A 15,042-nucleotide genomic window follows, 5' to 3' on the forward strand; every position below is an offset into this window, starting at 1 on the left:
TAGGTCACTTATGTCCCAATCATCCCAAGCGTAACCATGATGAAACAGTAAGACCGGTAAACCGGTAAACAATCCAGCTCTCCTGGTGTGTGTGTGTTTGAGGGATTTTTTTAACTTGCGGATTGAACCTCTTGAATTGACAATTGCAGTGTTGGGGGGATATCACCTTAGCGAAGGTTACGGAAAAGGGTAAGGCGGTACAAAAACAGTCGGTGAGAATCACTTCCCATGCTGCCGGGCTGGAAAACGAGACTGAACATTGATGTGTCAAACTATTTGTCTTGATAAGGCCAAACGAAGTTCGCTAATCATTGGATCGGAGCGGGCGATTAGGCTAGATTATCGCGTTTAGCTTAATTTACGCGTGCCATACTCGATCGATCGGCTCCGATAAGCAACCGCACAGTTGATCGCACAAACGAGATAAAAGCGAAAAATCGTGCAAATCGTTGTCTAGCAATAAAACGGGCTCCCACACGCAACTCGAACGAGCATGCGTTGCGTTGTGCTTCCCACGGTCTAGCCGGGGTTTTGCGAGAATGGAAAACTTTCCTCGCAATTTTCCATTTAGGAAGAATGTTGCAAAACGAAGGCCTTTATAGACAATACAATATTTAAATAAAACTGTCTCGCACGATCTCAGGGCTCTAGACTCTTTCTGGGCTGGCAGAATGCGGAACATAATTACCGCACCCCTGCCATGCCCCCGGGAGCTATCACGTCACGCGCAAATTTGGATGGCGTGCTGGAAACGCCACTGTCGCCCCCGGGGATAGGGAGGAGGTCTATGGTAGGACGGCCGCGATACGATCTTTAAAGCAACTCCGTTGCCCGCCTTCTGTGTGATGCAATTTTGTTCCTTGCAACGAAGACGGCACGTTCGCCGGGGGGGGGGGGGGGTCTCTGAAACTGGACACCTCTTTTTGCGCGCGCGAGCACACACATACACCCTTTGCGCAGCGCGAGCACGTGTTTGCGCCACGGTACGTGGCGGTGCGTGGCGGACGCGGCTGATCGCTTCAAGCGGACTTCCAAACCAAAAGTGACACAAGTTCAGTGTCACACGCGAATTCTTCACACAACACAGCGACACAAACACACACACCACACACACATTAGTGAAAATCGCACTAATAATTACCCGAACCAAGCAAGGGCAGGGGCAAGATGGGACATGGGACCCGGTGCAGGGTAGCAAACACGCGGTGTTTTGCTGCCGCCCTTTTTGCCCCTCCTCCCCCCCCAGGCCGTTTTTCCTCCCTTGTTCTACGCGATCACGATCGTATTACGCTTACAAGTTGGTTCGTTCGTTTCGCCAGCTGATTTTGTGTAGCCGTCACATGGATGTTCGCATCGATGCATTCGGATCTAGCTCGCGCGAGGAGTCTCACTACAGAGAGATAGACAGAGAAGGAAAAAAAAGGCAGTCGATCCGCTATTTTTCGCACCACGCCACGGTGCAACAATTAGCTGCCGCCGGTTACGGGTGCCGCAATGCCGGCTTTGACCGCCTCACCTTTTGAGAGGCATTTTGAGGCGAGTGGTTAATTGTTGAATTTGTTATGATGCGGCTGGAAGACACACGACACGGCGTAAAGAGATACGCAAAGAGCAGAGCAAAAAGGCTAGAATGAAAACGTCCGAAACATCGCCCGGAAGAGCTTCTTCGGAAAGAGGGGAGGGAAAACAAAGAACGACGACGAGAATGTTCTCGAAGCAACAGCACTAGCTAGCAAAGCGAATGCGAATGTCCTAAGAAGCAATAAATAAAGATGTCACTAATTAGCGGCACGATCAGATAAAAAACACGTGTGGAAAATTAACGCAAAACCCTTGCCAAAGTAGGACCCGAAAATTCGCACAAGAACATGGCGGACGGGCGGCGACGAGAGCAACACTAAATCACCACAAGACACTGCACACACTGCGCTGCGAGCAGGTTTTCCTAATATGCAATAAAAACACACAAAACACACCGAGAGAGAGAGAGAGAGAGTGGCGATTACGCACCGGCGCAGGAACCACCGAACGCGATCGATCAGATCGCGCAAAACGAACCGATCGTATCGAAATGCAACCAGCAACTGATGAAACTATCGCACTGATCGTACGCACCACCCCTAACCTAAACCCGTGTTGTTGTTTTTGTTGCTGCTGCTGCTGCCGCTGTTTTTGATTCATGAAGACGTTCGTGCAGAAGAAGAAGGACAGCATAAAAGCAAAAGCCCACACCCCGCACACGAGGCAGTGGTTGCTGACACGGTAGGACAGGTGTGGTGTAGCCTGCGTGGTACAGAAACGAGATCGTGGCGAAGATGCGCGCGAGATGCTCCACTTTGTCCAAGCGTTCCGGTTGGCAAGGTAACAAACACACCGCAAGCTGAATTGACGAAAAACGAGAAGGAAAAGCAACGCCGAAACACACAACACACCCTGGATCTCGCGATCGCGATGGTGAAAAGGAACGAACAAAGCGGCGAAATTGCCAAAATAATGGATCAGAGTAGACATTGCTTCCAAACAACAGAACTACAATGGAAGGATGGCAGGATGCATTTGTAATACAGACAGGAGCATAATATGTTAAATTTAAAAAAATAGCCATGAAAACTATAATTTCACAACGTTGTACAAGGTTTAATAGAAATGTAGGAAGTATTGAAGGAGACATTTCAATTCTCTATAAAGTAGTCACCAGTTTCGATGCGGTCCAGGCCGTGCTACCGCTAATGGGCAAATTGATGGTGAGTTTATTATTTTACCCAGATTAGGAACGATTTTTCTAGTATGAATCGTTTTTTACGGGCATGATCGTTGACGAAAAACCTGATTATGCTTCATTGCAACTAAAAAGCAACATACGCATCGCTACAACCTTATCGCAAATGGAGATTGTAGGTAAGGCTCCTTCAGACTGCTGCTCGTATCTCAAACCCATGTGCGATTCCTTATCACTGTACTGTTTTTCATGTTGTCATGATATAGCATGATCGATTAGCAAAAGCAGCAACCATTTTAGACGACCTCACTGTCCCAAGATGCTGCAGACTTCTACAGACGCACATGCAAAGAGGTATGGCGGTAAATTGAATAAAGAATATAAATATTCATCGTTGGTTTCTTCCAGTCGGAAACGAAAAAGCCGGATCACTTTCAGCAAAGACGAAACTCCCGGATGTAAAAGTGATTACATTCACAAGCGCGCGCGAAAAAAAGCGCGGTTTTCTTTCTTTCCCGAGGTATTGCAGACCGCAACGCGGTATCGGTTTTAAATTGGGTGTCAGTTTATTTACTCCATGCGGTTCTGTCGCTTCGCCTACCACTTCCCCTACCGCCTCTCCTGCCCGGCCCTGCGACGATAATTATTTCGTTGCCCGATGCTCGCAGGCGCCATACTAGAGGGCAAACGGAGGAGCTTTACCCTATTTCCTCCTATTTCTATCCCTCTTTCACGGCGGATCGCGTTCACTATGTATGCGGCGGCGCGCTTGTGGTTTGTAAATTGTAGATTTTATTAATATTAAAAAAAATAATAAAGAATTACACTATAGCCACGGAGCAGAACTTAAAAACTCCTCATGTTTGCTTTTCTGTGTGCTCGTTTAGCGTATGTGTTTGTGTGTTTTTTTTACGGATTCCGTTGATTTGTAGATGCTGCTGCTACTGCCGGCTCCTCTGTGTTACCATATATATAAATTGAGTCGAGTCCTCTTCTCTTGCTGCGCGATCCTACCTCATTAAAGTGTTTTTTTCCTTAATAGCTATTACATTATCCATTCGCCATCTAGTTTTTCTTCAACTTTCGCGACACATGCAGAAGTATTAACATCTTTACCAATACTACCACCACCACCACCACTACCACACACCAACAACGTCCAGGGGGTTAGAATCTTACAGCAACTATTTGGCGCGTGGCTGGCTCATACACACACGCGCAATAGAAATGATTTTAAGTGGCATGAAACACTCAACCCTCAAAGCTGCTCCTCCCAAGCACTGGGGCGCCTGTGGCGAGAGACACTTGAGTTGAATAGAAGTATCAGTAGTCGATTGGTTTTATTTCCTGCTCTCATTATTCGATACTAGCAAAACACAAGGTGACTACAGAGCGAAACAGAACAAGCTGCTAACCCAACACAGGTGCGCGCGCGCGCCCCAGGTCAGTGAATTAAAACAGAAAGTGTAAAAGATTTGTCATTCTACAGTTAAACGATATCATCTTGCCAGGTTGTTCCCTTGCGAGAAGAGAGACACACACACAGACACATACATAAACAAGGTGGTACATAGACGGATTGTAGCAATAAATGTATAGAGTTGTAGGTTAATGTGTAGAATGGAACCGTAATTAGAACCTCCAGCGTCTCATTGCGAAGAGGAGAAAGCGAGCCGTCGATTGGAGGAGCCAATCCACACATAAACACGCACGCACGATTGATGAATGGATGAAAGTGAAGAATATGTAAAGAATCTCATCTTAAACCGGACTTCCTGCCTCCTCGACGATCGTCGTCTTCGTCCCACCGTCGGTCTCATCAGTTAAAGTACTTCTTCGGGAACTGGCCACCGCCCATGCCGCCCAAGTTGCCACCGCCGATGCTGCCACCACCGATGCCGCCACCGCCGCTGCCGAACTGACGCTGGCCGGCAAACAGCTCAATGTACCGCGAGCCCATCTTTTCCTTGTCCTTGCGCATCGCCTTGATCGCTTCCTCCTTCGTCTCGAAGTACGCATCGCCCTCGCCGGACGGGCGCTTGCGGCTGTTCATCTGCACCACACACTTGACCGGCCGGAGCGGCATGAAGAAGTCGTACATGTCCTGCTCGTCGCAGCTGAACGGCATGCCCCGCATGTGCACACAGTACAGATTGGGCTCGTCGCTCGCAAAGTCATTGTTCGCGTAATTGTTCATGGAGCCGTAGCCGCCGCCGCCACCGCTGCTGCCACCGCCGCCGCTGCCACCGCCCGAGCCGTACCCGTAGCTGCTGTTGTTGTACGAACCCATGCTGGAGTTGTTGCCGCCGCCCATGCCGGACGAGTAGCTGCTGTAGCTGTTGGACATTGGGCCGGACGTGCGGTAGGCCGCATTGCCGACGCCACCACCACGGTCCATGCCCATCATGGACTGCATGTCACCGCCGCCCGAGTTTCCGCCCGTGCCGGAACCGTAGCCGCCCCCGCTGTTGTAGCTGCTCACGCCGACTCCAACGCCGCCGCCACCGCTGTTCATGCCCGCGCCGGACGGGCTTCCGCTACGTCCCGAGCCGTAGTTGGTGCCGCCACCTCGCTCTACTTGAACGCGGGAAAGCAGGAAAGCGAAGGGAAAAGGGGGGACAGTTAAACAACATACGCTCACCGCTTGTCCCGCCGACAGGTACGACCGTCGCAAAGGAGATTCGTTCGCCGGGCGTGGAATACGCCCCAATTCAAGATAGGAATTACTTACTTAGCTGATCCTGCAGCAGACGAAGGATGTCGATGTTGCCGAGATTGTTGGACATTCCCGACCCCGTATTGCCATTGTTTCCCGGCGAGTACATCTGTCCCATGTTGTTGGAGCCACTGTTGTACCCGTTGCCACCGTTGCCGTAACCGCCATTGGAACGGTCATTCCAGCCGCCGCTCATATTACCGCCCGAGCCCATCGTATTATCGGAGTAGTCTGCAACGAACCAAGCAGGAAGCAGATGATTTCAGCATCCAACAAAGCTGCTTGCCCTTTTGTCGTGCAGCTGCCACCTTACCTTGCCCATACATCGGATCGGACATCTGCGAGTAGTTGCCACCGCCCGAGTTGCGATCGTTCCGTGCATACGGAGCCATGCGTCGCATGCGCTTTTCCGCGCGCCTCATCTCGCCGGTGTTGCTGCGGAACAGCTCGATGTATCTGTGTCGTCGTGCCGTAACGGTGGAAGGCGATTTTTGAACGGATAGAAACCACGACACATTGTGATGCGGGGTCCGGGGGAAAGGGGAAGGGGTTGATGGGATGGTAAGAGTAAAAGAAACAAAACGATCCAGAATTAGAGCTACAGGAATGGTAACCCGGAGGCTGTGTTTTACTGTTGTTTGCTTTAGTTAATGTACTTTTGGGGTTTTTTGTTTGCTTTTGGGGCTCATTTAGTTCCATACTTCAGATGCTGTCGTCAAGGTGAATTCAATTTGTGGTGGTGGAGTGATGCGCAACAAAACACGCGACAGTTATGCGCGAAAGAGCTGTATTTGTGCGATAAGTTCGATTCGGTGTGTTATTATCATTTACAACAATATCATTTTAGTACATCAACGGGATTCATTCGACAGTTGTGCGGGTGCTGCGTCAGCTAACGGCTAAGAGCTAAGAGAAAACAGGAGTATGCTAAGCATCAACTTCGCACTTTAAATACCGTTTAATAGCAGCTAGGAGGTTTTATGCTGCGAACATATAACATCTTTTTTTTTTAATCTTACGAAAGACACACACACACAAGAAGCTAGTAGTGCAGCTCACTGCTGATATCGAAGAGAAATTGCTTTTGAGAGAAAGCAGCAGAACAAAAAACATTTAATTACGATACAGTTTGCAACGGTTATCCCGACGAATCCCTTCGTCAAATATCATCCAACAATTCCACCGTCAATTGAAACCCACTGTCGACAAGAGGCAGCGTCGTGTGCACCGCCGGAGGCAAGAAGCAGCCGATGGGACTGCAAATGCGCAGCGGGCAACACGGGCCAAGCAATCCAAAACAGTTTTGGTGTGCATCAGCATGACCCCGTGAGAGTAAAGGAAACCCTAAATAGTGCCCAATAGTGTTCTTAAGCGCGCAAACGTAGTCTAATTATTACTTATCGGGTTTTAAATTATCAAAGATAGCAGCAAATTGTATTGAGAGCATTCGTTAAAGTATATCATCTGACAGAGCTAATATCATTAAATGAGTTTCATGATTTTCATCGCTTTTCTACACACTGCAATGGCAATGACAATCGTAGACTAACAACGCTACGTGTGAAACATTCCTGCTTTTGTCGTATTTTGTATGATGAAATTCAAATAAAGGTTTAAAAACTAAAAAGCTAACAAGGCAAAGTTTATCTAAAGTTACTTCTTTTGCGAGGGATGTTGAAAGACAAGACAAACATGTTTGAAACATAATATTCATTTCACATAGCATTCTCGAGAGTTTCTAGACCATTGCTTCATTTTAATTGGCAAATTGTGATTTCCTACCGGCCTGAAAGCCACGCTGCTTCGACGCCATTCCTTGCAATAGTTACGCGAACGTTTTCTGCTTATCTTCAACGGTTTTGTTTTCAATTTTTAATTTATAAAAAAAGAGTGTAACAAGAACGAACCACCCACCTGTTCCCAATCTTCTCTTTGTGCTTGCCCATGGCCGTTTCAGCATCGGCCTCGGTTGCAAACTCTACAATCGCCTCCCCAGATGCCCGTCCCAGGTTGTCCAGTAGCAAAAGTATCCCATTATATCCATTCTTAATCGTCAAGCCTGCGGGAGTGTGGTTAGTTTTTTTCGTTGATTTCGTTTGTTTGTTTTTTTTTTCGGTTCGATTGTTCGTAACATTACGGGGTTTGGTTTTGTGGGTGGGGTGGGGAAAGGATTTTTTTTATGTTTTCGGGATGTTGAAGGGTTTGAGGGGAAAAGGGGATGCGGGTTTTGATGTTCGAATAAATAGAAAGCACGGTGCAAGTACTTAAGGAAAGGTGGGAAGGGGAAAAAATAGGAATCGATTTTACCAACGGTCTTCCGACCTCTACCCTTCGAACGGTGCAGTACCACTTCGCAGACTGACCCACACCCATAAAACCCATCCGCCTCTCCCATGCCCGGCAGTGTTTTGGACAGGCCTGTCCCGTGGTGTACCGTGGAGACAGCAGGCTGCAGATGACTGTGCACACACACACACACACTTGTATGGGACTACGGAGAGAACGGAAGCTCTCCCCACCCGTCCAGTGCGAGCTGCCATTGCGTGGCAACGCAATGCGCGGTGTGCAAACGGGGTAATGTTGGTGGGGGGAGTGGGCGGGTCAGGGGACACATGGGAACTGTCTCGTGCTCGTATACTTACCCTGGAAGAATGCCTTCACATCGTCCTTGGTGCTGGTCCAGGGTAGACCGCGCATCTTCACCACCGGACCACCGCTCTCGCCCTCGTCCATCTCCTGCAGCGCCATCTCGAACTGCTCCTCGGTGGCGTTGAAGAACTCGATGTACCGGTGGCCGATCGTTTGCTTGTTGCGCGAGAACGCTTTGTTGCGGTCCGCCTGGGTCGGCACGCGAATGTACGCCTCGCCGGTTTGCCGCTTGGTCTGCGGGTGAAAGCAGATGTGCACGTGCAGTATGTTGACGCCGTGCAGAAAGCTGCGGATCTCATCCTCGGTGATGCTCCACGGGAGGCCTCGCAGCCGTACGTAGTGCGGTTGGTTGCCGTCGTCTTCCGGCACCGGGCCACCGCCGCCCTGATTCTGGTCGAATGTCGTCATGCTGCTGCTGCCGCCGGCCAGATCACCGTCGCCGTCGCCGCCGCCACTGTAGCTGCTGCTATCCTGTTGCTGTAGATTAGCGATATCCGTCATTGTATTGTGCTGCGTGTGAGGATTGTAAACAGAAAAGATTCAATCGCAAAAAGACGACCCAAACGACGCTTGTCGTACGAATATGGTAGGCACACATAGAGAGAGAGAGTAGGGCCGGCTGTAGCCAAAGCCCAGAAAAACAAATCACCACTAGCGCCACCTGCGGCATCGAAACACACTACGGGTGCGAGAAGGAAACAACACAAGCCGCTATCGCGCGCTCTTTTTCGCCCTTGTTGCTGCGGGTCAGCGAATCGCGTGGACGCCATATTGGCGCTGGAAAAAAATGGGAAATGTATCCGTGACACGGTGCGGCACCAAGAAGCAGTGCAACGCACACACCAGGCCCCGTATTTGGGACCACCGCAAACAGCAATCACCGTATGTTCGATTGCCACTTTCTGGCAGGCGGAATGCCGCGGATCTTTGGGGCAATTGCTCGACAAAACAGCCATCGATACAACCCGCGTTCTTTTTTGCAAGCATCAGCTTAGCCACACCAAAAGGCTGCGACTGGGCGATGGAAAACATACCGTACTGTGCAAGCGTCACACTGAATTCGAACTCTTTCACGCACAACGCGGCGACTGCAGGTTCGGGAAGGGCTTTTTCACGAGTTCACACCGAAACTTTCACAAAATTTCGCACCAAAACGAGCGGAGGCGTAGGTATGTGTGTCGCGCCGTCTTCGAAGGTGTGTGAAGAACTGAACTCAATCCGCATGGCCTGTAAACACTCTTTGATTTGACAGCTTTCGGCCAAGGTTGTTAGCCCGAAAGCAAATCTCTACACACCTTGACCTTGTGAAAAACCCGTGAAAACTCACAAATTAGAACGGTTTACTACACTTTTCCATTTTATTTAACCGAATAGCGATCCTCATTCTAATACGACCAGTTAATCTTTGAATATGTCTTGCAATTTCACGGTTTTGCCACTCTCTTCAGGCACGGGCGTTTGTTTTGTTTGCTCTTGAGGGGCACCGTCGGCTGGCCGCCGGTCCAGTCGCTGCTGGCGCATTTTATCTTCGTGCAGATCGATAGCCGTGGCAAACACTTGCTCCTCGTCCAATGCCCCTTGGGTGGACAAGCTTTGGTACAGCTCAATGAATTGCTGAGTCGGTGTTCGATTGTTGTGGTCCAGCAAGTTCACTGCAAACGTTGCCTTGCCGGATTTGTGAAATTTCCTATGTACGTCAACAAAGAAACTGGGTTGTAGTAGAAAAGGCAGCAAAATGCACACATCTGGCAAGCAAACTTACGCTCTCACTGTATCCTCCTGGTAAAATATTTGTCGAACCGGTACCCTCGGAGCAGGCCGGTCGTAGCGAGGCTCCTCGTGGGGTGGAAAGGCGGTCACAACATCGTACCAAAGAGGTCGCTCATCGAATTTCATAGCACCGGACTTTAGAAGGCCCTGAGTTCTGTAAGAAGTCAGTGCGGTAAGTAGGTCATAGACGCGTTGCGTTTGAATCTTACCTTGTAATAATTGTTCCTATTTTTTCGAGCCTGCTGTTTGCCATGTTAAAATCTTTTTGTACGTAAATGCCGAGAGTCTGGTGCAGCTGGTTGGTGAATTGATGATGTTATGAAACCAAAACATGCCGCAATGTTTGGATGGTTTGACAGCACCACACATCAACTGTGGTAAAGACAGGGCTGCCAAGCAGTTCAGTTGTATGTTAACCGTGTTGTCTACAACCGTCAACTCGTATAAGTTTTGCATTTTTATTTCGCAATAACTTGGGATTAAGAAGTTATAGCCATTTCAAAATTGTAAAGGCCGGGCTACATTGATCGTACTCTCTGGTTTAATTTTGATTTTCACTAGCGCACCTGGCGGCGGCTGACCGAAGCTTTTTTTGGTCATCGAGGGAATGGTCGTGCCGGATCTCAAAATTAAGTTGTTTTTCCATAGTTTTTTGCCACGAAAATGGATGCAATTCGTACAGGACATGTGCATCTACCTTTTACAAAACTTTTCTTGTCTAAATTAGGTTAAAAACATAGAAAAATTACATATTTTCTGAAGCGGCTCCAAATTGTTTGGAAAAATGCTTCGGTCAGCCGCCGCCAGGTACGCTAGTGAAAATCAAAATTACACTAGAGAGTACGATCAATGTAGCCCGGCCTTAATAGGCCTCAGGAAAGAGGAGTTTCGAAGTGTTTGGCAGCGATTTTACAAGCACCTATTCGAATGGGTCGAACAATTTGTATGGAAGAAGTACTTTTTCTGTGTTCAGTCAGACAGATCATACAGTTCTAAAACGCATCCAGGGCAGCTGTGGGCCGCTCCACACTCTATGTGGCAGTTTCAATTGTTGTTTTTATTTACGGTGGGTTTTACATTTCGTCCCGGGATCGTTGTTCTTCAGTACAGTGGTGTCTAAGTTTCTACGTTGATTTGTGGTGGTTTATTAAATATTGATCCCAAGCGCCACAGATTAAGCTTAAACGACTGGAAAATTGAATATCCATAGAAAAAAAATGAAAGCTCCACAGCTTCATTGGTTTGATCAATAGATGGCGTATTACAACTCATCATTATATTGCTATCCTTTTCCTGCAATGTGTTTCGACAAGTTTCAATTTACAGTCGTTGCCACCAAATTTTGGCTCTAAGGCATCAATTTTTGACAGTGCGCATCAATTTTTTACTCTAATGCACCTATTTTTGTCCGTAAGTCATCAATTTTTGACTCTTGTAGGAATCTTGACAATTTTACAAGGTATTTAAGCAGATTTTTAACAATTGTTATTCCACAACTCATAAAAAATACAAAAACTGTGTAAATTGATTGTTTCTTGAGAAAAAATGATGAAATTTTAGAAATTCTAAAGCTTTTGTTTACAGCTGAAAATACATGCACATATTTTTCACTCCATTAAATCTTCTAAATTGGCAAAACAATTGTTTTATTTTAAATTCTATCAATAAAATTATTCACTGCATAACTTAATTTCAATCATTTCAAAACACACAATTTCAGAAATTACATAAAATTTTGTAAATCAAGCGATTGACTCACAGTCAAAAATTGATGCCTTCGAGGCAAAAATTGATGCGCACTGTCAAAAATTGATGCCTTCGAGGCAAAAATCGTGAAACGCTGTCAAAAATTGGTGCCTTCGAGACAAAAATAAGTGAGTTAGAGTCAAAATTTAGCGGCAACGACTGTATCATGACCTATATAGCCTTCTCACTTTCTGAGCAAAAATCTATATGAATGGTCGTGTGGTCAGATACACGGGTATCAACACCAACGACCATTACTCAAATCTCACTTGCTTCAGTACTGGTGGTTTCGGTTGGAGTTTAGTATTTAAACAATCGTATCGCCGTTCTAGTTCTAGCGATGCATAACTTCAATGCGAAAGCATACAACAGTACAGAGGAAATGAGAAAGCTCTCCTCCAAGCGATGAAGCTCAACTGGTTGGGGTACCCCACCAACAGAGAGCGCCACCAGCTTTTTCGCTATTTTTAGAATGCATGAGTCGTTTGCCGTCTGCTAAACGAAGTCTTTCTATATTCCGTTTAGGTAGAGAACTTGAGTCGTTTAGAAGCCGTTTAGTGGTCGTTTAGTGGATTTGTGGCACTTGGGATGTATCTGTAGTTGCTATATTACAGAGGGTAATGTTGAAACCATTTAAAATGCAACAACTTTGTACATAGTTAATGTGATGTTTATTCAATGGACCGAAAAGTACGGTAAGGAAGGTATCCGTCACTTGTTGGGGTAACGTTCGACCGTACTCGTGAGAAGATAGGAGGCCGCAGCATGACGGTGCAAATCGACGAAAACCACAAGACCCGTCGAAACCACAAAGTTAGCCGGATCAATCGTTGTGCGTGTAACATGTCAGGAAACGAATACCATCTTCCTGAAGCACATTCAGAAGCGATTGCGAGTCTTCCTAAATCATCTGGTGGTTCGGAATGTTGAACCGGGTCTGTTCAACATTTATGACCGGTCTGTGGGGCGCTTATAATGAGCTGGAGGCTCTCAGTGTTCCCCGAAAATATATCTACCACTCCAAATGATACAAATATCTACACACAACGAGCTGAGAATGTTTTGAGATGGTTGAAGACATTTGCTAAAAACAAGGCTCTAATATAAAAAAACAACATAGACAAATACTTTGCTGACCATATATTCAGGCAATGCAATGAAGATGTTTTTTGTCGCCTTGGTAGAACACAGTCGGCATCAATTAAAAATACATATTAATTATTATATTATGTTTAGGCTGTTTGTCCTTATCTGCAATCATTTCTATCTTAACACCATTACCCGTTCGTAGGTAAAGATCTTCTAAACCCCTCACGGTTAGGAGAAAAATTCGAATAGCTTTCTGAATGCTTTACCCTAGGTATGAGCTTCTCGGTGACATGAATCTTCTTGTTGAAACAACTCCTCGAATTAGCACCCGCAGCATTCGAACGTTCTCGAGAGCAAGTTTTGGACAGTCGACCTTTACCACCAGCATAATCGTTCATATGTAGCACATGATGATGCGAGACGACTAGTATGCTTGTACCCGCGTGGTTGTGTTGTTTGAGCCACTGTTTTCGGTCAACATTATTGCCCATCATCGTGTGCTCCTCCAATCAACGGCGCGTGCGAGCAGGTCCATTATCTCCCACAGGTCGGTCCAAGACGATCAGTCGCATCGATCGCGCTCGGCGTGAAGGATGTTCGTGTACACGCTCGCTCTGTTCTCGGTGGTGCTCTACCTTGGCCTTCGCTATGTCTACTCGTACTGGGCCCGCCAAGGGTTCCCGCATCTGCGCCCAGAAATACCGTACGGCAATCTGCGTGCGCTGGCCGAAAAACGTGAATCGTTCGGTGTGGCCGTAAACGAGCTGTACGCGCGCAGCACGGAACGGTTGCTTGGTGTGTATCTGTTCTTCCGACCAGCCATCCTCGTGCGCGATGCCCATCTGGCCAAGCGTATCCTGGTGGCCGATTTCCAGCACTTTCACGACCGTGGTGTGTTCTGTGACGAACATCGCGACCCAATGTCGGCCAATCTGTTCGCACTGCCCGGAGCACGCTGGAAGCGGCTGCGGGCGAAGCTCACGCCGACCTTCACGTCCGGCCAGCTGCGCCAGATGATGCCCACGTTTCTGGACGTGAGCGAGAAGTTGCTGGCCGAGCTGGAACCGTTGGCGGCGGAGGGCCGCGTGGTCGATATGCGGGACATTTCGTCGCGCTACGTGCTGGACGTGATCGCGACCGTGTTCTTCGGCTTCGAGACGCACTGTTTGCGCGATCCGAACGATCCGTTCGTGGAGCCGCTGCGCGATCTGAACAATCCAAACAGCTTCGTGAACAACATTCGGTCGGCGGGTGTGTTTGTGTGCCCGGGACTGCTGAAGCTGACCGGGCTGAGCTCGTTGCCGCCGGGGATGCGCCAGTTTGCGACGGAGGTTGTGACGCACCAGATCGAACACCGCGAACGGCATCCGCAGCAACGGCGAAAGGACTTCATTCAGCTGCTGATCGATTTGAGGCGTGAAGCGAACGGACAGGATGCGCTTACGATCGCCCAGTGTGCAGCGAATGTGTTTTTGTTCTATGTGGCCGGTGCTGATACGTCCACCGGTGTGATTTCGTTCACGCTGCACGAACTGACGCACAACGGGGAAGCGTTGGCTAAGGCACGGCAGGAGATCGATCACGTGCTGGAGCGGCACGGTGGTGTCATCAGCTACGAGAGCCTGCAGGAGCTGGCGTACCTGGATCTGTGCGTGAAGGAAACGCTGCGCAAATATCCGGGGCTACCAATTTTAAACCGTGTCTGCACCGAGGACTACCCTGTCCCGGGTGCCGCTGACGTGGTGATACGGGCAGGAACGCAGGTGATCATTCCACTGCTGGGGATTTGCATGGATGAGAAGTATTTCCCCGAGCCCGAGGTGTACATGCCGGAGCGGTTTGACGAGCAGACACCAAACTACGACCCGGACGCGTACTACCCGTTTGGATTGGGACCGCGCAACTGCATCGGTAGGTGAAAGGCCATGCTATGGGCAATGGAAGAAATATTTTTAAAATTTACACTCGTTTTTTTTTGTTTGCAGGACTGCGACAAGGTATAATGCTGTCCAAAATTGGGCTGGTGCTGATGCTGTCTCGTTTCGACTTTGAGGCCACCGTACCGAGAAAGGTGCGGTTCGAGCCGGCAAATGTGACGCTAACCCCGGACGGGGGACTGCCAATGAAGATTACTGTTCGTGGTGATCGCGCAAAAGTACAATTATCTAGGTGAATAAGTAAAGGACATTATTCTAAGCCTAAAAGAACGTTTAGCAGAATAAGCGATCAATACAATGCAATTTAAAATACAACAAAATAAAATAAATTTGCTGAACTGCAACCGTCATCGCTCAAATCACGTGCAGCGTAGCGCCATCTGTTGGAGCGTAGTGATAAATAGATTGTTGATGCA

The 15,042-nt window shown here is 48.1% G+C and overlaps 3 protein-coding genes and 1 long non-coding RNA gene across 6 annotated transcripts; 2 read left to right on the forward strand and 2 right to left on the reverse strand.

Moving 5' to 3' along the window:
* Nucleotides 1-2,011: 2,011 nt before the first annotated feature.
* Nucleotides 2,012-3,918, forward strand: LOC120951439 (uncharacterized). The gene is made up of 3 exons (XR_005751190.2): nucleotides 2,012-2,898; nucleotides 2,986-3,073; nucleotides 3,128-3,918. It is a non-coding gene; the product is annotated as an uncharacterized LOC120951439 (long non-coding RNA).
* On the reverse strand, nucleotides 3,263-9,308 carry LOC120951436 (heterogeneous nuclear ribonucleoprotein F). 3 transcript variants are annotated; one of them, XM_040370174.2, is made up of 6 exons: nucleotides 9,119-9,308; nucleotides 8,078-8,561; nucleotides 7,350-7,494; nucleotides 5,749-5,891; nucleotides 5,451-5,666; nucleotides 3,263-5,296 (listed from the first exon to the last, which is right to left on the reverse strand). In XM_040370174.2, exons 2-6 carry the CDS (start codon nucleotides 8,490-8,492, stop codon nucleotides 4,539-4,541), a joined length of 1,677 nt encoding a protein of 558 aa, XP_040226108.2. In that variant the 5' UTR covers nucleotides 8,493-8,561; nucleotides 9,119-9,308; the 3' UTR covers nucleotides 3,263-4,538. The 3 variants fall into 3 exon arrangements, with proteins under 3 accessions (XP_040226108.2, XP_040226107.2, XP_040226106.2); XM_040370173.2 differs by having other exon boundaries at nucleotides 3,263-5,293; nucleotides 8,078-8,594; XM_040370172.2 differs by having other exon boundaries at nucleotides 8,078-8,594.
* A 106-nt stretch (nucleotides 9,309-9,414) lies between these two features.
* Nucleotides 9,415-10,204, reverse strand: LOC120951438 (probable 28S ribosomal protein S23, mitochondrial). Its single transcript, XM_040370179.1, has 3 exons — nucleotides 10,064-10,204; nucleotides 9,847-10,008; nucleotides 9,415-9,771 (listed from the first exon to the last, which is right to left on the reverse strand). The coding sequence occupies exons 1-3, from the start codon at nucleotides 10,105-10,107 to the stop codon at nucleotides 9,483-9,485; spliced, it is 495 nt and encodes a 164-aa protein (XP_040226113.1). The 5' UTR covers nucleotides 10,108-10,204; the 3' UTR covers nucleotides 9,415-9,482.
* A 2,608-nt stretch (nucleotides 10,205-12,812) lies between these two features.
* Nucleotides 12,813-14,898, forward strand: LOC120949722 (probable cytochrome P450 6d5). Its single transcript, XM_040367203.2, has 2 exons — nucleotides 12,813-14,600; nucleotides 14,675-14,898. Exons 1-2 carry the CDS (start codon nucleotides 13,283-13,285, stop codon nucleotides 14,860-14,862), a joined length of 1,506 nt encoding a protein of 501 aa, XP_040223137.2. The 5' UTR covers nucleotides 12,813-13,282; the 3' UTR covers nucleotides 14,863-14,898.
* The last annotated feature ends 144 nt before the right edge of the window (nucleotides 14,899-15,042 follow it).

The sequence above is a fragment of the Anopheles coluzzii genome, chromosome 2 (assembly GCF_943734685.1).
Source record: "Anopheles coluzzii chromosome 2, AcolN3, whole genome shotgun sequence".
NCBI lineage: Eukaryota > Metazoa > Arthropoda > Insecta > Diptera > Culicidae > Anopheles > Anopheles coluzzii.

Coding starts and splice junctions, on each gene's coding strand:
- LOC120949722 (XM_040367203.2), top strand. CDS start 13,283: ATGTTCGTGTACACGCTCGCTCTGTTCTCGGTGGTGCTCTACCTTGGC. Junction 14,601..14,674: donor GGGACCGCGCAACTGCATCG/GTAGGTGAAAGG, acceptor TTTTGTTTGCAG/GACTGCGACAAGGTATAATG.
- LOC120951438 (XM_040370179.1), bottom strand. CDS start 10,107: ATGGCAAACAGCAGGCTCGAAAAAATAGGAACAATTATTACAAG. Junction 10,009..10,063: donor ATAGGAACAATTATTACAAG/GTAAGATTCAAA, acceptor GACTTCTTACAG/AACTCAGGGCCTTCTAAAGT. Junction 9,772..9,846: donor CAGGAGGATACAGTGAGAGC/GTAAGTTTGCTT, acceptor TGACGTACATAG/GAAATTTCACAAATCCGGCA.
- LOC120951436 (XM_040370172.2), bottom strand. CDS start 8,585: ATGACGGATATCGCTAATCTACAGCAACAGGATAGCAGCAGCTACAGT. Junction 5,667..5,748: donor CGATCCGATGTATGGGCAAG/GTAAGGTGGCAG, acceptor GGTTCGTTGCAG/ACTACTCCGATAATACGATG. Junction 5,297..5,450: donor TCTGCTGCAGGATCAGCTAA/GTAAGTAATTCC, acceptor CCCGCGTTCAAG/TAGAGCGAGGTGGCGGCACC.